Source organism: Mobula birostris, chromosome 16 (assembly GCF_030028105.1).
Source record: "Mobula birostris isolate sMobBir1 chromosome 16, sMobBir1.hap1, whole genome shotgun sequence".
NCBI classification, from domain to species: domain Eukaryota; kingdom Metazoa; phylum Chordata; class Chondrichthyes; order Myliobatiformes; family Myliobatidae; genus Mobula; species Mobula birostris.
The window spans coordinates 78,457,145-78,475,345 of NC_092385.1; the positions used below are offsets into that span (position 1 = coordinate 78,457,145).

Genomic DNA, 18,201 nt, shown 5'->3' on the forward strand with positions numbered 1-18,201 from the left:
CTTGGATTCTCCTTCACCTTGTCTGATAGACTAACTTCATACCTTCTTTCTGCCCTCCTGATTCCTTTCTTAAGTGTTCTCTTGCACTTCATTTGTTCTTGCCTGCCCATACCTGCTCCGCATCTGTTCTTTTTTCTCTTAACCAGAACATCACTATCTCTTGAAAACCTAAGTTCCCTATACTTACACTCTTCTTGTGAAAAGAAGGAAGAAAAAGAATTTTAATGGTTACATTCGACTCACTGTCTAACAGCAGTAAATCTTGGTCTTCAAACCATGCAAATGCAAGTGCAGAAGTCCCAGATTTAGATAGACTGAAAAGCCCAGCTCTACTGCAGGATACTTAATTCAACAGGACCTAGAATAGGGTGATGGAGATGCATTCTTGGAGTTTCTTTTTTCACTAACATGAATTCTATTTACAAAGTTGGAGCAATACAAAGTTTACTTCTGTCAGATGAGCACTGGTTCAGGTGCTTTGGAGTTACTCACCTCATTGTAGTTCTGCTCTATTCATAACTAACTTGAATCTGATGTCCAGTAACACAGCCCAGTCATAGCTTTTGGAACAGTGTAACACAGGAACACAGCCCACAATGCTGTGCTGAACTAATTTAGTTATTAATCGAATGCCCGCACAAACTAGCGATAAACTTCTCAGGCCCTGGAAAGTGAATAAAAGCCTGAAACCACATACCACCAGGCTCAAGGACGGCTTTCTCTTGCTGTTACAAGATTATTAAATGTTTCCCTCGTATGACAAGATGGTCTCCTGACCTCCCAATCTATGTCTTTAGCACATTATCGCTCATCCACACTACGCTTTCTCTGTAGCTGTTGCAGTTTATTCTGCATTGCTATGTTTGTACTTTGTTCTACCCCAATGCACTGTGTAATGTTATGAACTGTATGAATAGTACACAAGTTGCTGTCTCTCAGTACGTGTCAATCATAACCAGATTCCAACTTGTACTCTGCTTTTCGATATTTCCTGCCAAAGTGAATAACTTATCATTCATCAGTGTTCCGCTGCACCTGTCATATATTTGTCTGCTCACTTAACTCATCTTGTCACCATGAAGCCTACAAACTCCTTATTGCTCACACTCCAACTCAGAATCATGTCATCAGCAAACTTAGGAATATTACACTTGGCTTCTTCATCTAAATCATTGTTATATATTGTGAATCGCGGTTGCTCAGGCATAGAATCTGATGGTAACTCCCCCAGCCTCTGCTTGCCACTGAGCAAAAAGACTCTGCCTCTCCTACCTGGCATCTGGTTTTCAGTCTGTGCTTGTATATTACTCCAAATCCCTTCTGTTATACTTTCCCACACTATTCTCTTTTCTGAAGGCCTTCTGAAAATCCAAATACAATTCATCCAGTGGTTCGCCCTTATCTATTCCATTTTAAAACAAAGACTCCAGTTGGTTTATCAAACATGAATTCCATTTCATAACTTCAAGTTGGCATTGCTAATCCCCTTGATATATTCTAAGTGTCTTGTTATCATATCTTTTCTAACAGAGTCTCTCAGTTTTCCTACTAGTGTTACAGGACTAACCTGGGTGTAATTCTAATTTCTCTGTCCCCTATTTCTCAAATTCATCAATCAACAGGAATAATTTTGGAAAGGAATTACCCTTGTTTTGGTTTCAAGAAAAACAAGACAGATAGAACATAGAATACAGAAATCTACAGCACATTACAGGACCTTCAGCCCACAGTGTTCTGCCAACCATAAAACCTACTCTAGAGACTGTCTAGAATTTCCCTAGCACATAGCCCTCTATTTTTCCAAGCTCCATCTACCTATCTAAGAGGGTCTTAAAGGATCCTATTGTATCCCCTTCCAGGACCGCCACTGGCAGTGCATTCCACAAACCCACCACTCACTGTGTGGAAAAACTTGCCCCTGACATCCCCTCGGTACCCATCTCCAAGCACCTTAAAACTATACCCCCTCATGTTCGTCATTTCTGCCTTGGGGTGGGGTGGGGGGGAGGGAAATCTCTGACTATCCATACGATCAATGCCCCTCATCATGACTCAGAGTTCCTCCAACAAATTGTTGGTTGCTCCAGATTCCAGCATCTGCCGTCTCTGGTATCACCAGAGAAATGACAATGTGCTAACTCTTGCCCCAGTTTATACCGGAACACATTAGACCTAAGTGTGTTTATATGTTTGAGTGCAGCGTTCTGATGTAGTGTACTGCATGGCTGATAAAGAAAGTAACGTATCATTAGAATGAATAATTCTGCCTGGATTTTAGGATAAATCCAGGATTTATATACAGAAGCTCTGCAGTTTATGAATGACAGACCGATGCACAGCCTGCACATACAAACGGGTGTTTGGGAGACCGGAACAATGGATTTTCCGGTTGCTAGAAGGTTGCAGGCATCCTCTTCTGTGAGGGAACTCGGTTTGCGGCCACATTTCCGACTTACAAACTTTTTTGTATTATGAACAGTTCACAAAAAAGGACCTTGTTGTACCCGAGGGACACCTGTAGTCAGTTTCATTCAACCCTGCTCCCATCATACATTCTGGGTAGTGATATTATGAGCAAGCCAGTAAACAAGCACAATACTTATTAAAAAGTGTTGTTTTACCTTATGACAGTAGTGAATTGCAGAGACAATTTGTCTGAAAGCTTTGCGTGCTTCACACTCAGACAGTCTGTGGTGCTTATTTACATAATCATACAGTTCACCGTTGCTGCAGTAGTCCATAACAATGATAATCTTATCCTTACTTTCAAACACTGTGGAAAAGAACATATAAAATTATCATTGAATCTGGGTCAGTTTATTTTATTATAACTTTTTAATTATATGAAGCAAAACCATGTTCCAGTTCTTTAATGTGTGTGAGGTTTTTATTTTAAAAGGCACGTGAAATAAGCACAGCAAAGTGGTCAGCTGTAACTGTGTGACATGAAGATTATTTCACCATAAAGAAAGTCACACCATAAATCTTGATTTTATCCTCGTTTCCTACTTCTGATGGACATAACTGGGAGTTAGTTATTTCATCTGCACTTTAATTCCTTTGAAAAATAAAACAACAATGGGAAATAGTAGCGATCGTGAAGTCTGCAGCTTTCGGTTTGGGTTTTTTCCGTGAATCGGCTGTGCGTGTGATGACAGCCCCAGTAACATACAACCCACATCAAGGCGGCATCTTTGTGATTTTTGTTCATGCTGGATTAGCAATGCACAGAAACTCTTTTCACACTGCCCCTGGAGCCTGATTACGTGTGACTTTAAGGAGAGCTCCCTGAGCAGTCTTGGTCCCAGCAGTGGGAACGTGTCTCACTGAAGCTCTGTGTGTTACTAGTCTGCTAATCTTACTCAAACCCATACCGTTGATCTCAATCGTCAAGGACAAGAGCAGAAAACTAACAGGTGTTCAGTGCCATCAGTCTGCGTTTGACTGGTTTCCCTCTCTTCTTGCTGCTACCATAGGGCAGGAGGTGCAGGAGACTCGAGTCTCACACTGCAAGGCCCAGGAGCAGTTGTTGCCCTGCATCCATCGGCCTCCGGGATGGGTTTCACCCACCTCAGCATCCATCGGCCTCCTGGACAGGTTTCACTCACCTCAGCATCCATCGGCCTCCGGGATGGGCTTCACCCACCTCAGAGGCTGTGGGCCACTTCCAGGAACTCTGTAGTTCATACTCCATGTGTTTTTGTTTCCTTTTCTTTTACTATTTACATGACATACGTGGATAGAGCGTTGGCTGATTGGCAGGAAACAAAGCGTGGGAATAAAGGGATCCTATTCTGGTTGGCTGCCGGTTACCAGTGGTGTTCCACAGGGGTCCGTGTTGGGGCAGCTTCTTTTTACATTGTACATCAACGATTTGGATTATGGAATAGATGGCTTTGTGGCAAGTTTGCTGACGATACGAAGATAGGTGGAAGGGCCGGTAGTGCTGAGGAAACGGAGAGTCTGCAGAGAGACTTGGATAGATTGGAAGAATGGGCAGAGAAGTGGCAAATGAAATACAATGTTGGAAAGTGTATGGTTATGCACTTTGGCAGAAAAAATAAACGGGCAGACTATTATTTAAATGGGGAAAGATTTCAAAGTTCGAAGATGCAAAGAGACTTGGGAGTCCTCGTACAGGATTCCCTTAAGGTTAACCTCCAGGTTGAGTCGGTGGTGAAAAAGGCGAATGCAATGTTGGCATTCATTTCTAGAGGAATAGAGTATAGGAGCAGGGATGTGATGTTGAGGGTCTATAAGGCGCTGGTGAGACCTCACTTGGAGTACAGTGGGCAGTTTTGGTCTCATTATTTTAAGAAAGGATGTGCTGACGTTGGAGAGGGTACAGAGAAGATTCACTAGAATGATTCCGGGAATGAGAGGGTTAACATACGAGGAATGTTTGTCCGCTCTTGGACTGTATTCCTTGGAGTTTAGAAGAATGAGGGGAGACCTCATAGAAACATTTCGAATGTTGAAAGGCATGGACAGAGTAGATGTGGCAAAGTTGTTTCCCATGATGAGGGAGTCTAGTACGAGAGGGCATGACTTAAGGATTGAAGGGCGCCCATTCAGAACAGAAATGCAAAGAAATTTTTTTAGTCAGAGGGTGATGAATCTGTGGAATTTGTTGCCACGGACGGCAGTGGAGGCCAAGTCATTGGGTGTATTTAAGGCAGAGATTGATAGGTATCTGAGTAGCCAGGGCATCAAAGGTTATGGTGAGAAGGCGGGGGAGTGGGACTAAATGGGAGAATGGATCAGCTCATGATAAAGTGGCAGAGCAGACTCGATGGGCCAAATGGCCGACTTCTGCTCCTTTGTCTTATGGTCTTGTGGACTTGTCCTCTTTTGCAAATTGGGTGTGTGTGGTGAATTCTATTGTGTTTCTTTGCTTTGTAAGTGCCTGCAGGAGGATGATTCTCAAGGCTCTACAGCAGATGTTACACACATTCTGATAATAAATTTGAACTTTGAAGCACATATCTATGACGTTCAAAATTCATGCAATTGAATAATTGAAAAAATTTAAGCTTTTTCAACACTTAAGAACAGAAATTACTACAATAATTTAGCAATTTCAGTTAATTAATACAAAGTACCTTATATTTGCACTGCAGGGTGCTATTGCTCTCCAGACCTACTGTAAGTTGGCACCGGTTTCTCAGGCAGTGTCACTGATCCAGAGTTGTCATAAATCAGTGCTCTACTGCTGTTCAACCTTGGAGCACTGAGCACTGATACTCCAAAACAACCAACCACCAACAAGTTCAAGACGGCCAAGTTCACATGCGCTTCAGAAAGATTGCCAAAGCTGTTGGCACTAACACAGGTAAGTGGTGACATTTCTACATTGAGTTGTCAAAATTGCTCTGAAAATCCTGATCCATTCCTCATGCTGATGACCACAACAAGACTGGCTGTCAATGAAAATGGTCAGTTTGACCCGCATCATTTGCTTTGCCTAACGTTTCTTTCTCGGATATGTCATCAGCAACCAATACATTTCCATGACTCCTTTTTCTCTCAAGGTTTTTTTCTCAAAGGGCATTACTCTTTGGTTTGAAGGAAGACGACAAGTGTCTTGATAGATGTGTACAAGACAATAAGAGACAGAGATCGAGTGGTACACACAAAACGCTGGAGGAACTCAGCAGGTCAGGCAGCTTCTATGGAAATGAAGAAATAGTTCATGTTTCAGGCAGAGACCCTTCTTCAGGACTGGAAAGGAAAGGGGAAGATGCAAGAATAAAAAGGTGGGGAGAGGGGAAGGAGGACTAGCTAGCAGGTGAAGATATAGTTGACTTTTTCCCAGAGAGAAAATGACTAATACATGGAATGTCAGAGGTACGGCAGGGAAAGGAGGAATGGTCTGCCAGGGGTGGTAGGAGGGGCAGATACATTGGAGACAAATAAGATACTCTTAGATAGGAATGTGGATGTTAGGAAAATGAAGAGCTATGCAGGAGGGAAACGCTCCAATGATCTTAGAGCAGGTTAAAAGGTTGGCACAACATCCTGGACCAAAGAGCCTGTATTGTCCTGTAATGATCCATGTTCTATGTTCACAGATAAGTCAGGACTTAAAAAGGCAGATCAAGGGTTATTAATTAAATAATTAGCCTTTGATTCTAGAAATATCATGATGCTCACCTTCATAAATGTTTATGATATTGGGGTGGTTAAGAGATGACATGATCTCTATCTCCCGCTGAATATGGATCCAATCCAGTTCTTTTTGAACCTTATCCTTTTGGACAGATTTAATGGCCACCTGCAAAAAACCAGAAATTGAGATGAACAAAATAATGAGGAGCAGGAAATAGCCATTCAGCAAGTTCATGGGTGCACTGGCCCATAGCCCGTCAATTCCTTCACCTCCAGAACTCCGGCAATCTCTGTGTCGAATGAACCCAGCAGCAACCGAGATCTGTCCTTCATAGAAATTAGACTTCCTGCTCACCACATACCAATGACATGAACTTGAAGCAATGTACATTTTATTTCAGACCCCCAGTAAAGCCTGTACATGAAAGGAGAGATAAATGGTTTAGGATTGCTGACAAAGTGTCCACCTGTTAGGAGTGGTTCAATGGTCACATTGATTCAACAGATCTGTCTTAAGAGCTCCAAATCACTATTTGAAGTATGTGGTTACACATACCTTCGATGTTTCTGATCCCCAGGCGTTTCACTAATAGGCATCAGCACTGGAGGCCAACAATTCACTAACCTAAATCTGTACATCTTTGAAATGTGGGAGGAAACCCTGAGATCACGGGAAGAATGTACAAACGCCTTATAGGCAGCAGTGGGATTTGAACCCTGATCTTCCAGCCACTGGTGCTGTAAAGCAGTATCACAAGACCATAAGATATAGGAGTTGAATTAGGCCATTTGGCCCATTGGGTCTGCTCCACCGTTCCAACATGGCAGATCCATACCCCTCTCAGCCCGCATCTCCTGCCTTCATGCCCTGTCCAATCAGATTGGAGAAGTATGGATAAAGTAAAAGAGAAAAATGTGGATGAAGTAAAAGTGAAAGTTAAAAACAGAAAAGGGTGGAGTGCAGAAACGTCATGTGCAAAAAAAGACAAAGATTACTAGATTTTAAAAGCATACTGAGTGTTAGGGCACTTTATGCCCATAGTATTCATAACAAGGTCAGTGATCTTGTGGCACAAATCAGTACAAAGGGGTATGATTTAGGGCCATTACAGAAACGTGGTTGCAGGGTGGAGAGGATTGGGAATTAAATATCCAGGGATATCAGGTGATACAGAAGGATAGGCAGGCAGGTAAGGGAGGCAGGGTGGCGCTCTTAATTAAAGATGAGATCAGGGCGATAGAGAGACGATGTAAGATCTAAGGAGCAGAATGGTGAATCCATCTGGGTAGAGATTAGCAATAGAAAAGGGGAAAAAAATCACTGGTGGGAGTTGCCTATAAACAACTGAATAATAACATTACAGTGGCACAGGCAATAAACAGAGAAATATCTGAGGCATGTAAGAATGGAACAGCAGTTATCATGGGGGACTTTCTTGAACAGCATGTTACTGAACCTACAAGGGACCATGCTGTTTTAGATTTGATCCTGTACAATGAGACAGGTAAAATTAACAATCTTATAGTTAGGGATCCTCTTGGAAAGAGTGATCACAGTATGATTGAGTTTCTCATACAAATGGAGGTTGCAATAGTTTGATCTAAACCAGTGTATTATGCCTAAACAAGGGGGACTACAATGGGATGAGGGAGGATTTGGATAGGGTAGACTGGGAACACAGGCTACATGGTGGGACGGTTGTGGAACAGTGGAAGAGTTTCAAAGAGGTTTATTCACAGTGCTCAACAAAAGTATATTCCAGTTAAAAGCAAGGACCTGTAACAGTGGGAGAGCCAGCCATCGATAAATAAGGAGGTAAAGGAAGGCATCAAACTAAAAGCTTGTGGGTACAAAGTTGCCAAGAGTATTGGGAAACTGGAAGATTGGGAAAACTTTAAAAAGTAACAAAGAACCACTAAGTGATCAATAAAGAAAGGAACGATTACAAAAAGTTTTTATAATTATATAAAGTAGAAAAGGGTGGCTAAAGTGAATATAGGAGCCTTGGCGGATGAGAAGGGGGAATTAATATTGGGTAATGAGGAAATGGCAGAGACTTTGAATGACTATTTTGTGTCAGTGTTCATGGTGGAGGACACGTCTAACATACCAAAGAGAGATGTTATGGATGCGATGGGAGGTGAGGACCTCAATACAATAGCTCTTACTAAAGAGGTAGTGATGAGCAAACTTGTGGGCCTAAAGTTAGACAAGTCCCCTGGTCCTGACGGAATGCATCCCAGGGTACTAAAGGAAATGGCAGAAGTTATAGTAGAGGTTTTGGTGATAATTCACCAAAATTCTCTGGACTCTGGGCAGGTCCTGGCAAATTGCAAGAAGGAGAATGTCATGCCACTGTTCAAGAAAGGATGTAGGCAAAAGACAGATAACTACAGGCTAGTTAGTTTAACATCTGTAGTTAGGAAAATGCCTGAAGCTATCATCAAGAAAGGAATAGTGAGGCATCTGGTAAGAAATGGATCCATCAGGCAGACGCAGCATGGATTCAGCAAAGACAGGTCCTGTCTGGCAAACTTACTGGAGTTCTTTGAGGATATGACGAGCACAATGCGTAGAGGGGAACAGAGGCGTAATTCATTTGGATTTCCAGAAGGCTTTTGATAAGGTGCTACATAAAAAGGAAAGGTACGTCACATCTGGAGTTTCTCCGGTTAGCGGACGATTTCCCTCCACGCCTCTCTGACGTACTGGGGAATCGCGTACGAGGCAAGTTACAGCAGGGGTTTGCCATTGCCTTCTGCCGGGTGAGTTTCCAAAGAGATCACCAGCTCGTAACCCAGCACAGGTGGAAAGCGTGCAGGGGAGCCGGCTGGATTCGAACTCGGGACCTTTCATCCTGAAGTCCGGTGCTGATGTCACTACGCCACCAGCCGGGTCAACCACATAAAAGACATTCATAAGGTAAGGATGCATAGAGCTGGGGGTGATATATTTGCATGGATAGAGAACTGGTTAACCAATAGAAAGCAGAAAGTTGGAATACATGAGTGTTTCTCAGGTTGGCTTCAGTTGTGAGCGGTGTGCTGCAGGAGTCAGTGCTGGGCCTGCAAATGTTTATGATATACATTAAGAATCTGGAAGAGGGGACTGAGTGTAGTGTATCTAAGTTTGCTGCGGACAATAAATTAATTAGAAAAGCTAATTGTGCAAAGGATAAAGAGAGTCTTCAGAGAGATATAAACAGGTTAAATGTGTGGGCAAGGGTCTGGCAGATGGAATACGATGTTGGTAAATGTGAAGTCACCCACTTTGGAAGGAAGAATGGAAGATCAGATTATTTAGATGGGAAAAGATTGCAGCATGCTGCTGTACAGAGGGACTTGGGAGTGTTTGTGCATGAATCACAAAAGGTTGGTTTGCAGGTGCAGCAGGCTATCAAGAAGACAAATGGAATGTTGGCCTTCATTGCTAGAGGGACTGAATTTAAGAGCAGGGAGATTATGCTGCAACTATACAGGGTACTGGTGAGGCTGCACCTGGAGTACTGCGTGCAGTTCTGGTCTCTATACTTGAGGAAGGATATACTGGCTCTGGAGGCAGTGCAGAGGAGGCTCACCAGGTTGATTCCAGAGATGAGGGGGTTAGATTATGAGGAGAGAGTGAGTTGTCTGGGACTGTACACACTTCAGAAGGATGAGAGGAGATCTTATAGAAACATAAAATTATGAAAGGGATAGATAAGATAGAAGCAGGAAAGTTGTTTCCACTAGTAGGTGAGACTAGAACTAGGGGACATAGCCTCAAGATACGGGGTAGTAAATTTATATGGGAGATGAGGAGGAACTGCTTTTCCCAAAGGTGATGAATCTTTGGAATTCTCTGCCCAATGAAACGGTGGAGGCTACCTCAGTAAGTACATTTAAGACAAGGTTGGATCAAGTTTTGCATAGTTGGGGAATTAAGGGTTATGAGGAAAAGAAAGGTTGGTGGAGACAAGTCCATGGCCAGATCAGTCATGATCTTATTGAATGACAGAGCAAATTCGACAGGCCAGATGACCTACTCCTCCTATTTCATGTTCTATCGACCTCTGCCTTAAATGTACCCAATGGTTTGGCCTCCACAGCTGCCCATGGCAACAAATTTCACAGATTCACCACCCCCTGGCCTAAAAGATACCTCATCATCTCCGTTGTAAATGGACGTCCCTCTATTCTGAGGCTGTGTCCTCAGGTCTTGGACTCACCTATCATAGACTCCACATGCACTCTATCAAGGCCTTTCAAGATTCGATAGGTTTCAATGAGGTCACCCCCATTCTTCTGAATTCCAGTGAGTACAGCCCAGAACCATCAAACTCTCCTCATATGACAAGCCTTTCAATCCCGGATTCATTTTTGTGAACATCTTTGAGCCGTCTGCAATGTCAGCACATCCCTTCTACGATAAGGGGCCCAAAACTGCTCACACTACTCCAAGTGAGTCCTCAGTAGTGCCTTATAAAATCTTAACATTACATCCTTGCCTTTATATTCTAGTTTTCTTGAAATGAGTGATAACATTGCATTAGCCTTCCTCACCCACCAATTCAACCTGTAAGTTAACCTTTAGGGAACTCTGCATGAGAACTTCCAAGTCCCTTTGCACTTCAGATGTTTTTGTATTCTCTCTCCATTTAGAAAATAGTCTACACTTATATTTTATCTACCAAAGTGCATGACCATACACTCCCCAACGTTGTATTCTATCTGCCACTTCTTTGCCCATTCTCCTAATCCAAATCCTCCTGTAGTCTCTCTAGTTCCTCAAAAATACCTGCCCCTCCACCTATCTTCAAACTTTGCAACAAAGCTATCAATTCCATCATCCAAATCATTGACATATAATGAAAAATGAAGTGGTCCCTACACAGATGCCTGTGGAACACCACTAGTCACCAGCAGCCAGCCAGAAAAGGCTTCATTTATTCCCACTCTTTGCCTCCTGCCAATCAGCCAAGGCTCTATCCATATTGGTATCTTTACTGTAAGACCACGGACTCTTAACTTATTAAGAAGCCTCATATGTGGCACCTTGTCAAAGACTTTCTGAAAATTCACACAACATCCACCAATTCTCCTGTTTGATATTTCTTCAAAGAATTCCAACAGATTTAGAAACATAGAAACATAGAAAACCTACAGCACAATACAGGCCCTCTGACCCACAAAGCTGTGCTGAACATGTCCCTATCTTAGAAATTACTAGGGTTACCCATAGCCCTCTATTTTTCTAAGCTCCATGTACCTGTCCAGGAGTCTCTTAAAAGATCCTATCGTATCCGCTTCCACCACCGTTGCTGGAAGCCCATTCCACACACTCACCACTCTCTGCGTAAAAAAAACTTACCCCTGACATCTCCTCTGTACCTACTCCCAAGCATCTTAAACCTGTGTCCTCTTGTCAGGCAGGATTTTCTCTGAAGGAAACTATGGTGACCATCTTATTTTGTCATGTGCCTCCAAGTACCCTGAAAACACATCTAACAATCAACTCAAACATATTTCCAATCACTGATGTCAGGCTAACTATTTCCTTTGTTCTGCCTCTCTCACTTCTTAAAGAGTAGAGTGGCATCTGAATTTTCCAGTCCTCCAGAACCATGCCAGAATCTATTGATTTTTGAAAGATCATTACTAATGCCTTCACAATCTCTTCAGCTACCTCTTTTAGAACCCTGAGGTGTAGACCATCTGGTCCAGGTGATTTATCTACCTTAGGATCTTCCAGTTTCCCAAGCACCTTCTCCCTAGTAATGATGACTTCACTCACACCTGTCCTATGACACCCTTGAACTTTTGGCATACTTTAGTGTCTTCCACAATGATGACTGATGCAAAATACTTATTCAGTTCAACTACCATTTTCTTATCCCCCATTACTAACTCTCCTGAATCATTTTCCAATGGTCCAATATCTACTCCTGCCTCTCTTTTACTCTTTCTGAGGAAACTTTTGGTATCCTCTTTAATGTTATTGGCTAGCTTGCCATCATATTCTATATTTTCCTGCTTTATGACTTTTTAGTTGCCTTCTGTTGGTTTTAAAAGCTTCACAATCCTCTAACTTCTCACTGGTTTTTGCTCTATCATATGTCCTCTCTTGGGCTTTGACTTTCCTTCTCAGCCACATTTGTGTCATCCCGCCTTTAAAGTACTTCTTCTTTGGGATGTATTTATCCTGAGCCTTCTGAATTGCTCCCAGAAACTCCAGCCATTGCTGCTGTGCTGTCATCCCTGCCAGTATTCTTTTCCAATCATTTCGGGCCAACTCCTCTCTCATGCCTCTGCAATTCCCTTTACTCTCCTGTAATAGTGATACATCTGACTTCACCTTCTCTTTCTCAAATTGCAGGGTGAGTTCTATCATACTATGATCATTGACCCTAGGGGTTCCTTAACATTAAGCTTTCTATTCAATTCCAGTTCATTGCACTACAGCCAAAAAGAATTCAACCATGAGCTGCTATAATAAGTCATCTTGCAGCTATTCTACAAATCTCTCTTGAGATCCAGCACCAACCTGATTTGCCCAATCTACCTGCATATTGAAATCTCTCCATAACTATCTTAATGTTGACTTTTGACATGCATTTTCTTTATGATGTTTCTATCCTGCACCTTCTGAATTGCTCCCAGAACATCCAGTTGTAATTTGCAGCCCACACCTTTGCTACTTCAGAGTTCTGTATATAACTCCCAACAGGGTCTTTTTACGCTTGCAGTTTCTTAGCTCTCCCCACAATGATTATGCACCTATTGGCCCCAGAGGGAAGAGTCATGGAGGTCTACATCCAAGAAGCTCCGATGTCTGAGTTTATTCAACCATCCACATCTCCTGCTGGGGCTGAGTCTTACTTCATCATCAAGAAGAATGGTGGACTGTATAAACTATAGGGGGCTAAATAAGACCACTGTTAAAAACCGGTATCCTCTCCATCTCATAAACACAGCCTTTGAGATTCTCCAGGGAGCTATAAATATTTACCAAATTGGACCTCTGTAGCGCCAACAAACTGTTGTGCATTGTGAGGGAGACAATTGGAAAACAGCATTCAACACACCTATGGGCTGCTACGAATACTGGTCACGCCTTTCAGGCTGGCAAACACTCCAGCGATATTTCAAGACTGCATTAATGATGCTCTCAGGAGATGCTGCACCACTTCATCTTTGTCTACCTAAATGATATCCTAATTTTCTCCTGCTCCACTCAAACATCCAGCAGGCTCTACAATTGCTTCTCGAGGATCAACTATTCATCGAGCTCAAAAAAAGCAAATTCTATTTATCAACAATCTCCTTCTTTGGGTTTGTTATATCTAATGGCAAGCTATAAATGGACCCTGATAAGATTCACGCCATGTGGAATTGTCCACAACCCACCTCAGAAACAACTCCAGCAGTGATTGTAGGCGATTCACCTGGAATTTCAGTTCAGTGGCAGTGGCACTTACCAATCTCACCATGAAATCTACTGGGCCTTTCTGCTGAACCCCAGAGGCCAAGGTGCCTTTTGCAGAGTTAAAACAAAGGTTCACATTTGCACCTATCCTAGTTCCACCAGACCAAAATTACCTTTTGTGATGAAGGTTGACAGGTCGGACATGGGAGTAGGAGCTGCTTTGGACCACAAACCACATCCCTACACCTTCTACCTCAGATGTCTTTCACCCACAGAGGCAAACTGTGACATTGGAAATTGCTGGCCATTAAACTGACACTGGTTGGAGGGGTCCAAACATCCATCTGTGGAATGGACCGACCACAAAAACCTAGCCTACATCGTGGAAGTGAAGAGGCTGAATTTCATGCAGGCATGTTGCTCCCTGTTCTTTAATAGGTTCAGCTTCCTTATTCCTTATCACTCCAGATCAAGAAATCAGTAACCAGATGCCCTCTCACAACAGTTTAAAGTACCTAGTGGGGAAGCTAATTCCAACTCTAGAGTGGTGGCGGTCATCGCTGAAACATAAATTATAGTGCACCGAGCCCAAGAGCAACATAGAGGATAGTGGTCCTCCCAGACACATCTTTGTTTCAAACCTGTTCTTTTGGAGATGCTCAACTGGGGACGTGCAACGAACCTGGCTGGGCATCCAGGGGCGGCTCACGCCCTAGAGTTTGTCCAGAGATGTTAAAGTTGGCCAGGCATGACTAAAGATATCTAAGAACATGTCTTAACCTGAGATGTCTGCACACAAAATAAAGAACCCTGAACACAGCATCAAGGCTTCAGCCTCTCTGCATTTTTACTCTCCTTGGTCCCACATGTCTACGGACTTCTGGCATCTCAGGGTAATACAGTAATCATTATGGTTGTAGACTGATGCTCCAAGATCTGTCTCTTCATACCCAAGAGACCACCAAGCTCACAGCCCTCAGTTTGCCTCTAGGCTTTAGAAAGCCTTTTGCAAGCTCAGTGGGGCCTCTGCCAGTCTGTCACCCAGTTTCCATCCGCAGACCAATAAGCAAATGGAGGGGCCCAGCAGGACTCAGAGAGAACACTCAGATGTTTAGCCTATCACCTGGAGTGACAACTGATTTGGGCAGAGCTTGCGCACAACACATTTCAACATTTATCTATTGGGATGTTGCCTTTCAAATGCCATTTTGGTTATAGTCTTCCACTGTTTTCAAAACAAGAAGCGGAGGTGGGGTTACCATTAGAGGACCGACTGTTCCAAATATGTCGCCAGAAGTGGGCTAAGGTGAAAGATGTTGTTGGACTATTTGTGGCAACATCAAGACCCGGCCAACCACTGGAGAAGACAGGAACCAGAATTTCTTCCTAGTCAGTGTGTCAGGCTCTCAACTAGAGATCTCCCCATGTGGTTTGAATACAGAAAATTGCCCCCTCATTACATCAGTCCATTCAAAATCCTGCAGCACATCATCTCAGTTACCTATGTCTCCAACTCCCAAGAACCACGCAGATTCACCTCACGTTCCACCTATCCCACCTCAAGCCCTCGAGTGCCAGCCCCTTAGCTCTGGTTTCCCAAACCACCTCCGCCTCCCAGACTGTTGACGGACAATCCTGCCGACGCAGTCCGTTGACTTTTGGACACCTGCATTATTTGGGGTAAAGGGCATTACCTCGTGGATTGGGAGGGGTACGGCCCAGAAGAAAGAAACTGGATTGCTTCATCAGACGTCATGTACACTACCTTTCACCAGCACCATCCTGATCATTCTGGGCCATCAAGAGCCAACGTTAGGAGGGAGGCTTCTGTCATGGTCCCAACTGAACAGTGGCAAGTACTCAAATTTAAGTGCTCCAATTCTTCCGAGTATGGTTAGCTGCCACTCTCCCATTAAGACTCAGATTACCAATTACTGCCTGCTACATTCCTTCATCGAAAGTCTGTACTTATAGGACTCATGCTTAATTGTAGGATTTCTATTTCTGTGGTTTGTCTTTGGATTTTGCTTGTGTTGTCTTGAGTTAATGCTAGACCTTACTCTGCACTTGGGCTCACCACCATCCACAGCTCTCTGAAGATTTGCACTGTTTTAGGATGCTGTTAATTTAGAAATGTTACCTCTTACTTATTGACCTGAAGGTCAAATTCAGATCTGGTGCCGTCATTCCGAATTGCTTTCAGTCAATTAACCATCAGTGAGGGAGGCCTCGGCAGTCAATGCCATCAGGCATGCATTGCTTTCAGTTGGAATGAACGCACTTTCTGATAACAGTTTTATCAGAGTTTTTTTTGCAGTTAGACCATTACAGAGAAAAGCACGTTGCTGTAGCATTCCAGAAATGTGTACAGGTTATTTCAAGAGTATCTCAGTCTAGGAATGTTTGCAAATTCCATTCCCAAATCTCAACAGATATTTTGAGGCTCATGGTGCTTATGAACAACATGTGTTCAACACTAATACTTAAGAAAACCAAAATTTAACTGATGAAAACCAGTAAATATTAACCTAGCTGTTGACTTGATGAAGGTTTTTACAATTACTCTGCTTGCAGTCGCTTAAAGAATTTTGCTAGAATTACAATCACTGGAGTTCCCCTCAGTCAGTCAGTCTTTATGATTACAGTAGATTCCAGTTATTGTGCTGTCGGTTAATCAGTGCAGTGTTTATTTGAGATGGCTCCTGAAGAACAAAATGTGATTGAGAAAATTGCCAAGATTCCCTTCACTTATTTGGGACACTATGCTGCTTAAGTGAGGCAGGAGACTGTTGCCAAACAGTTTCCAGCTAGTGACAGTTTGGCACATTGTGTGGCCGTTAGATACTACACCATTCTTAGAGCGAACAGTTTATAAACAGCATCAGTTGCGAGTGTTTGTGTTCAAACAACAGTGATGTTTGTCACTGATATTCATCAAAATAAGCATTAAGACAAGTCAGAACTGTTTTGCTCACTGTGGTTTCAAGCTTTCATGCTTGGAGATGCCTCAATCAGCCAGGAGAGAAAATGAAGCAATTTCACTACTTCAAGAAGTTAGGAAGTGCAAAGAATTTGAAGGTATCGACAATCATCTTGAATGTTACAATGAAAACGATGATGTGAAGGATGCAACTGTTGAAAGTATTGTATGAAGGCAGTCCATTGTCTGCACCAGCTGTCTGCATTGATTTTGTTCATTGTGTAACTTGGATGAATTGCTCTGTAGATAACTACTGGGAACTAATACACAGCATTATAGTACTTTCTTACTATTGGTGGTGTTCGAATTTGTTCTGTATTTCATTTAATTACATAATTTGTATCAGCTTATATTTTCAATACCTCTTAACTATTTCCATGAAACTTCAGCTAACTGAGTCACCCTGTTAATTAAGCCAAAATGTACTGGTCCCAATGAACTGTAATCTACTATATTTTACCTCAGTTTTTCTGTCTACCCCAGATTCCCTCTGTAAAATCTAACATCTGGCCACCTTAGATTTTTCTTGCAAAACAAGATTTCTCCATCAAGAGCAAATAAATCTTGGCAATGCTTTATCTGATCACACTAAATAGTGGTTCTGCTTGTGCTTTTTACCCTTATTTTCTCAGTTTACTTCTCTGTTGCCTTTCTAACGTTCCTTTCCACCTCCTGCTACTTGTCCCTATCCTGTCTCTTCTCTTTCAAGGTACTCCCTTATCTCAGCTCTCCTTTCCTTTATCCCAGTTGTAAGGGGTTTCTTCTTTTATGTTTCTGTGGAGGCTAACAAAGTAGCTGCTCTGTTATGTTATAATTAAAATGGCCTTTCTGTAATAGTAACTGCGATGTAAGGAGTTCTCTCATTCTCTTTCCCTCCTTGTTTGGGTTTATATTATTGATGAGAGAGAACAAACCAATTGGGATAGAGGTTATTCTTTCTTGTGTGTCTGTAAGCTATTGTGCTTCGGGGGTCTTGGGGCAGAAGGCAGATGGGGGCAGAGCGAGGAGACGCGATGCTGTAAGCTGGGCGGCGGAACAGACCCCAAGCGGGAGTCCAAGGCCCAGGGTCTTCGGCGAGGAGAGGAGATGAAGGCAGACTCGTGTGGAGCATCTGGTTGACCACCGTGGTTAGTCCCAGGCGACGGGTCAAGGGGGTCGGAGGAGATCGAATGGTGGAAAGAAGACTCCGTTAATTGAGCTCCAGCTGTTGTGCATGAAGTGGTTGAACTTTGATAGGTTTGGCACCTTTTATTTTCCTTTTATATTTTATCTCTATTAATTACATAGTTCCAGTAAGATCTATAAAGTGTAATTAATCGCATATGATGTATTGTCTGTTATCTGGCGGGGTGGGGTACATCACACAGCATCCACACAAACTTGATTACCCAGTTTGGCGGGGCCGAAGGCTGCTCCCCCTGGACAACAGTGAGCTGAGTGAGCCTGAGGCTTACCAAGGGGCTACACAGTGATTCCCTTTTGCTGTTCCTTTCCTGATTCTTTCCTATTTTTCTTTTCCCTGGACACAACCTTTGGCTGACAAAAGTACATAAACTTGAAAATTAACCTTAGTGATATTAAACAATTACTTGATAAAATTCTTCTATCTAATGATATGAAAGAAATTAATATCACTAGATGTAGCTAGAATACCACTTTATAAAATTATGGGCACCACGGAAGCGTAGCGGTCAGCACAATGCTATAA

The 18,201-nt window shown here is 42.8% G+C and overlaps 1 protein-coding gene across 3 annotated transcripts in view; it reads right to left on the reverse strand.

Moving 5' to 3' along the window:
* The window catches only part of LOC140211256 (NUAK family SNF1-like kinase 1), an 88,346-nt gene that overhangs the window by 30,259 nt on the left and 39,886 nt on the right, over positions 1-18,201 (reverse strand). Inside the window, exons 1-3 of one of the 3 annotated variants that reach the window (XM_072280932.1) lie at positions 6,379-6,456; positions 6,154-6,274; positions 2,622-2,773 (exon numbers count right to left, since the gene is read on the reverse strand). The exons of 1 other annotated variant lie outside the window; for it this stretch is intronic. In XM_072280932.1, coding sequence (XP_072137033.1) covers positions 2,622-2,773; positions 6,154-6,274; positions 6,379-6,441 — 336 coding nt within the window. In that variant the 5' untranslated portion in view covers positions 6,442-6,456. Of the gene's footprint in view, positions 1-2,621; positions 2,774-6,153; positions 6,275-6,378; positions 6,457-18,201 lie in introns of those variants that run through there. One more of the 3 variants, XM_072280931.1, reaches the window with a different exon arrangement.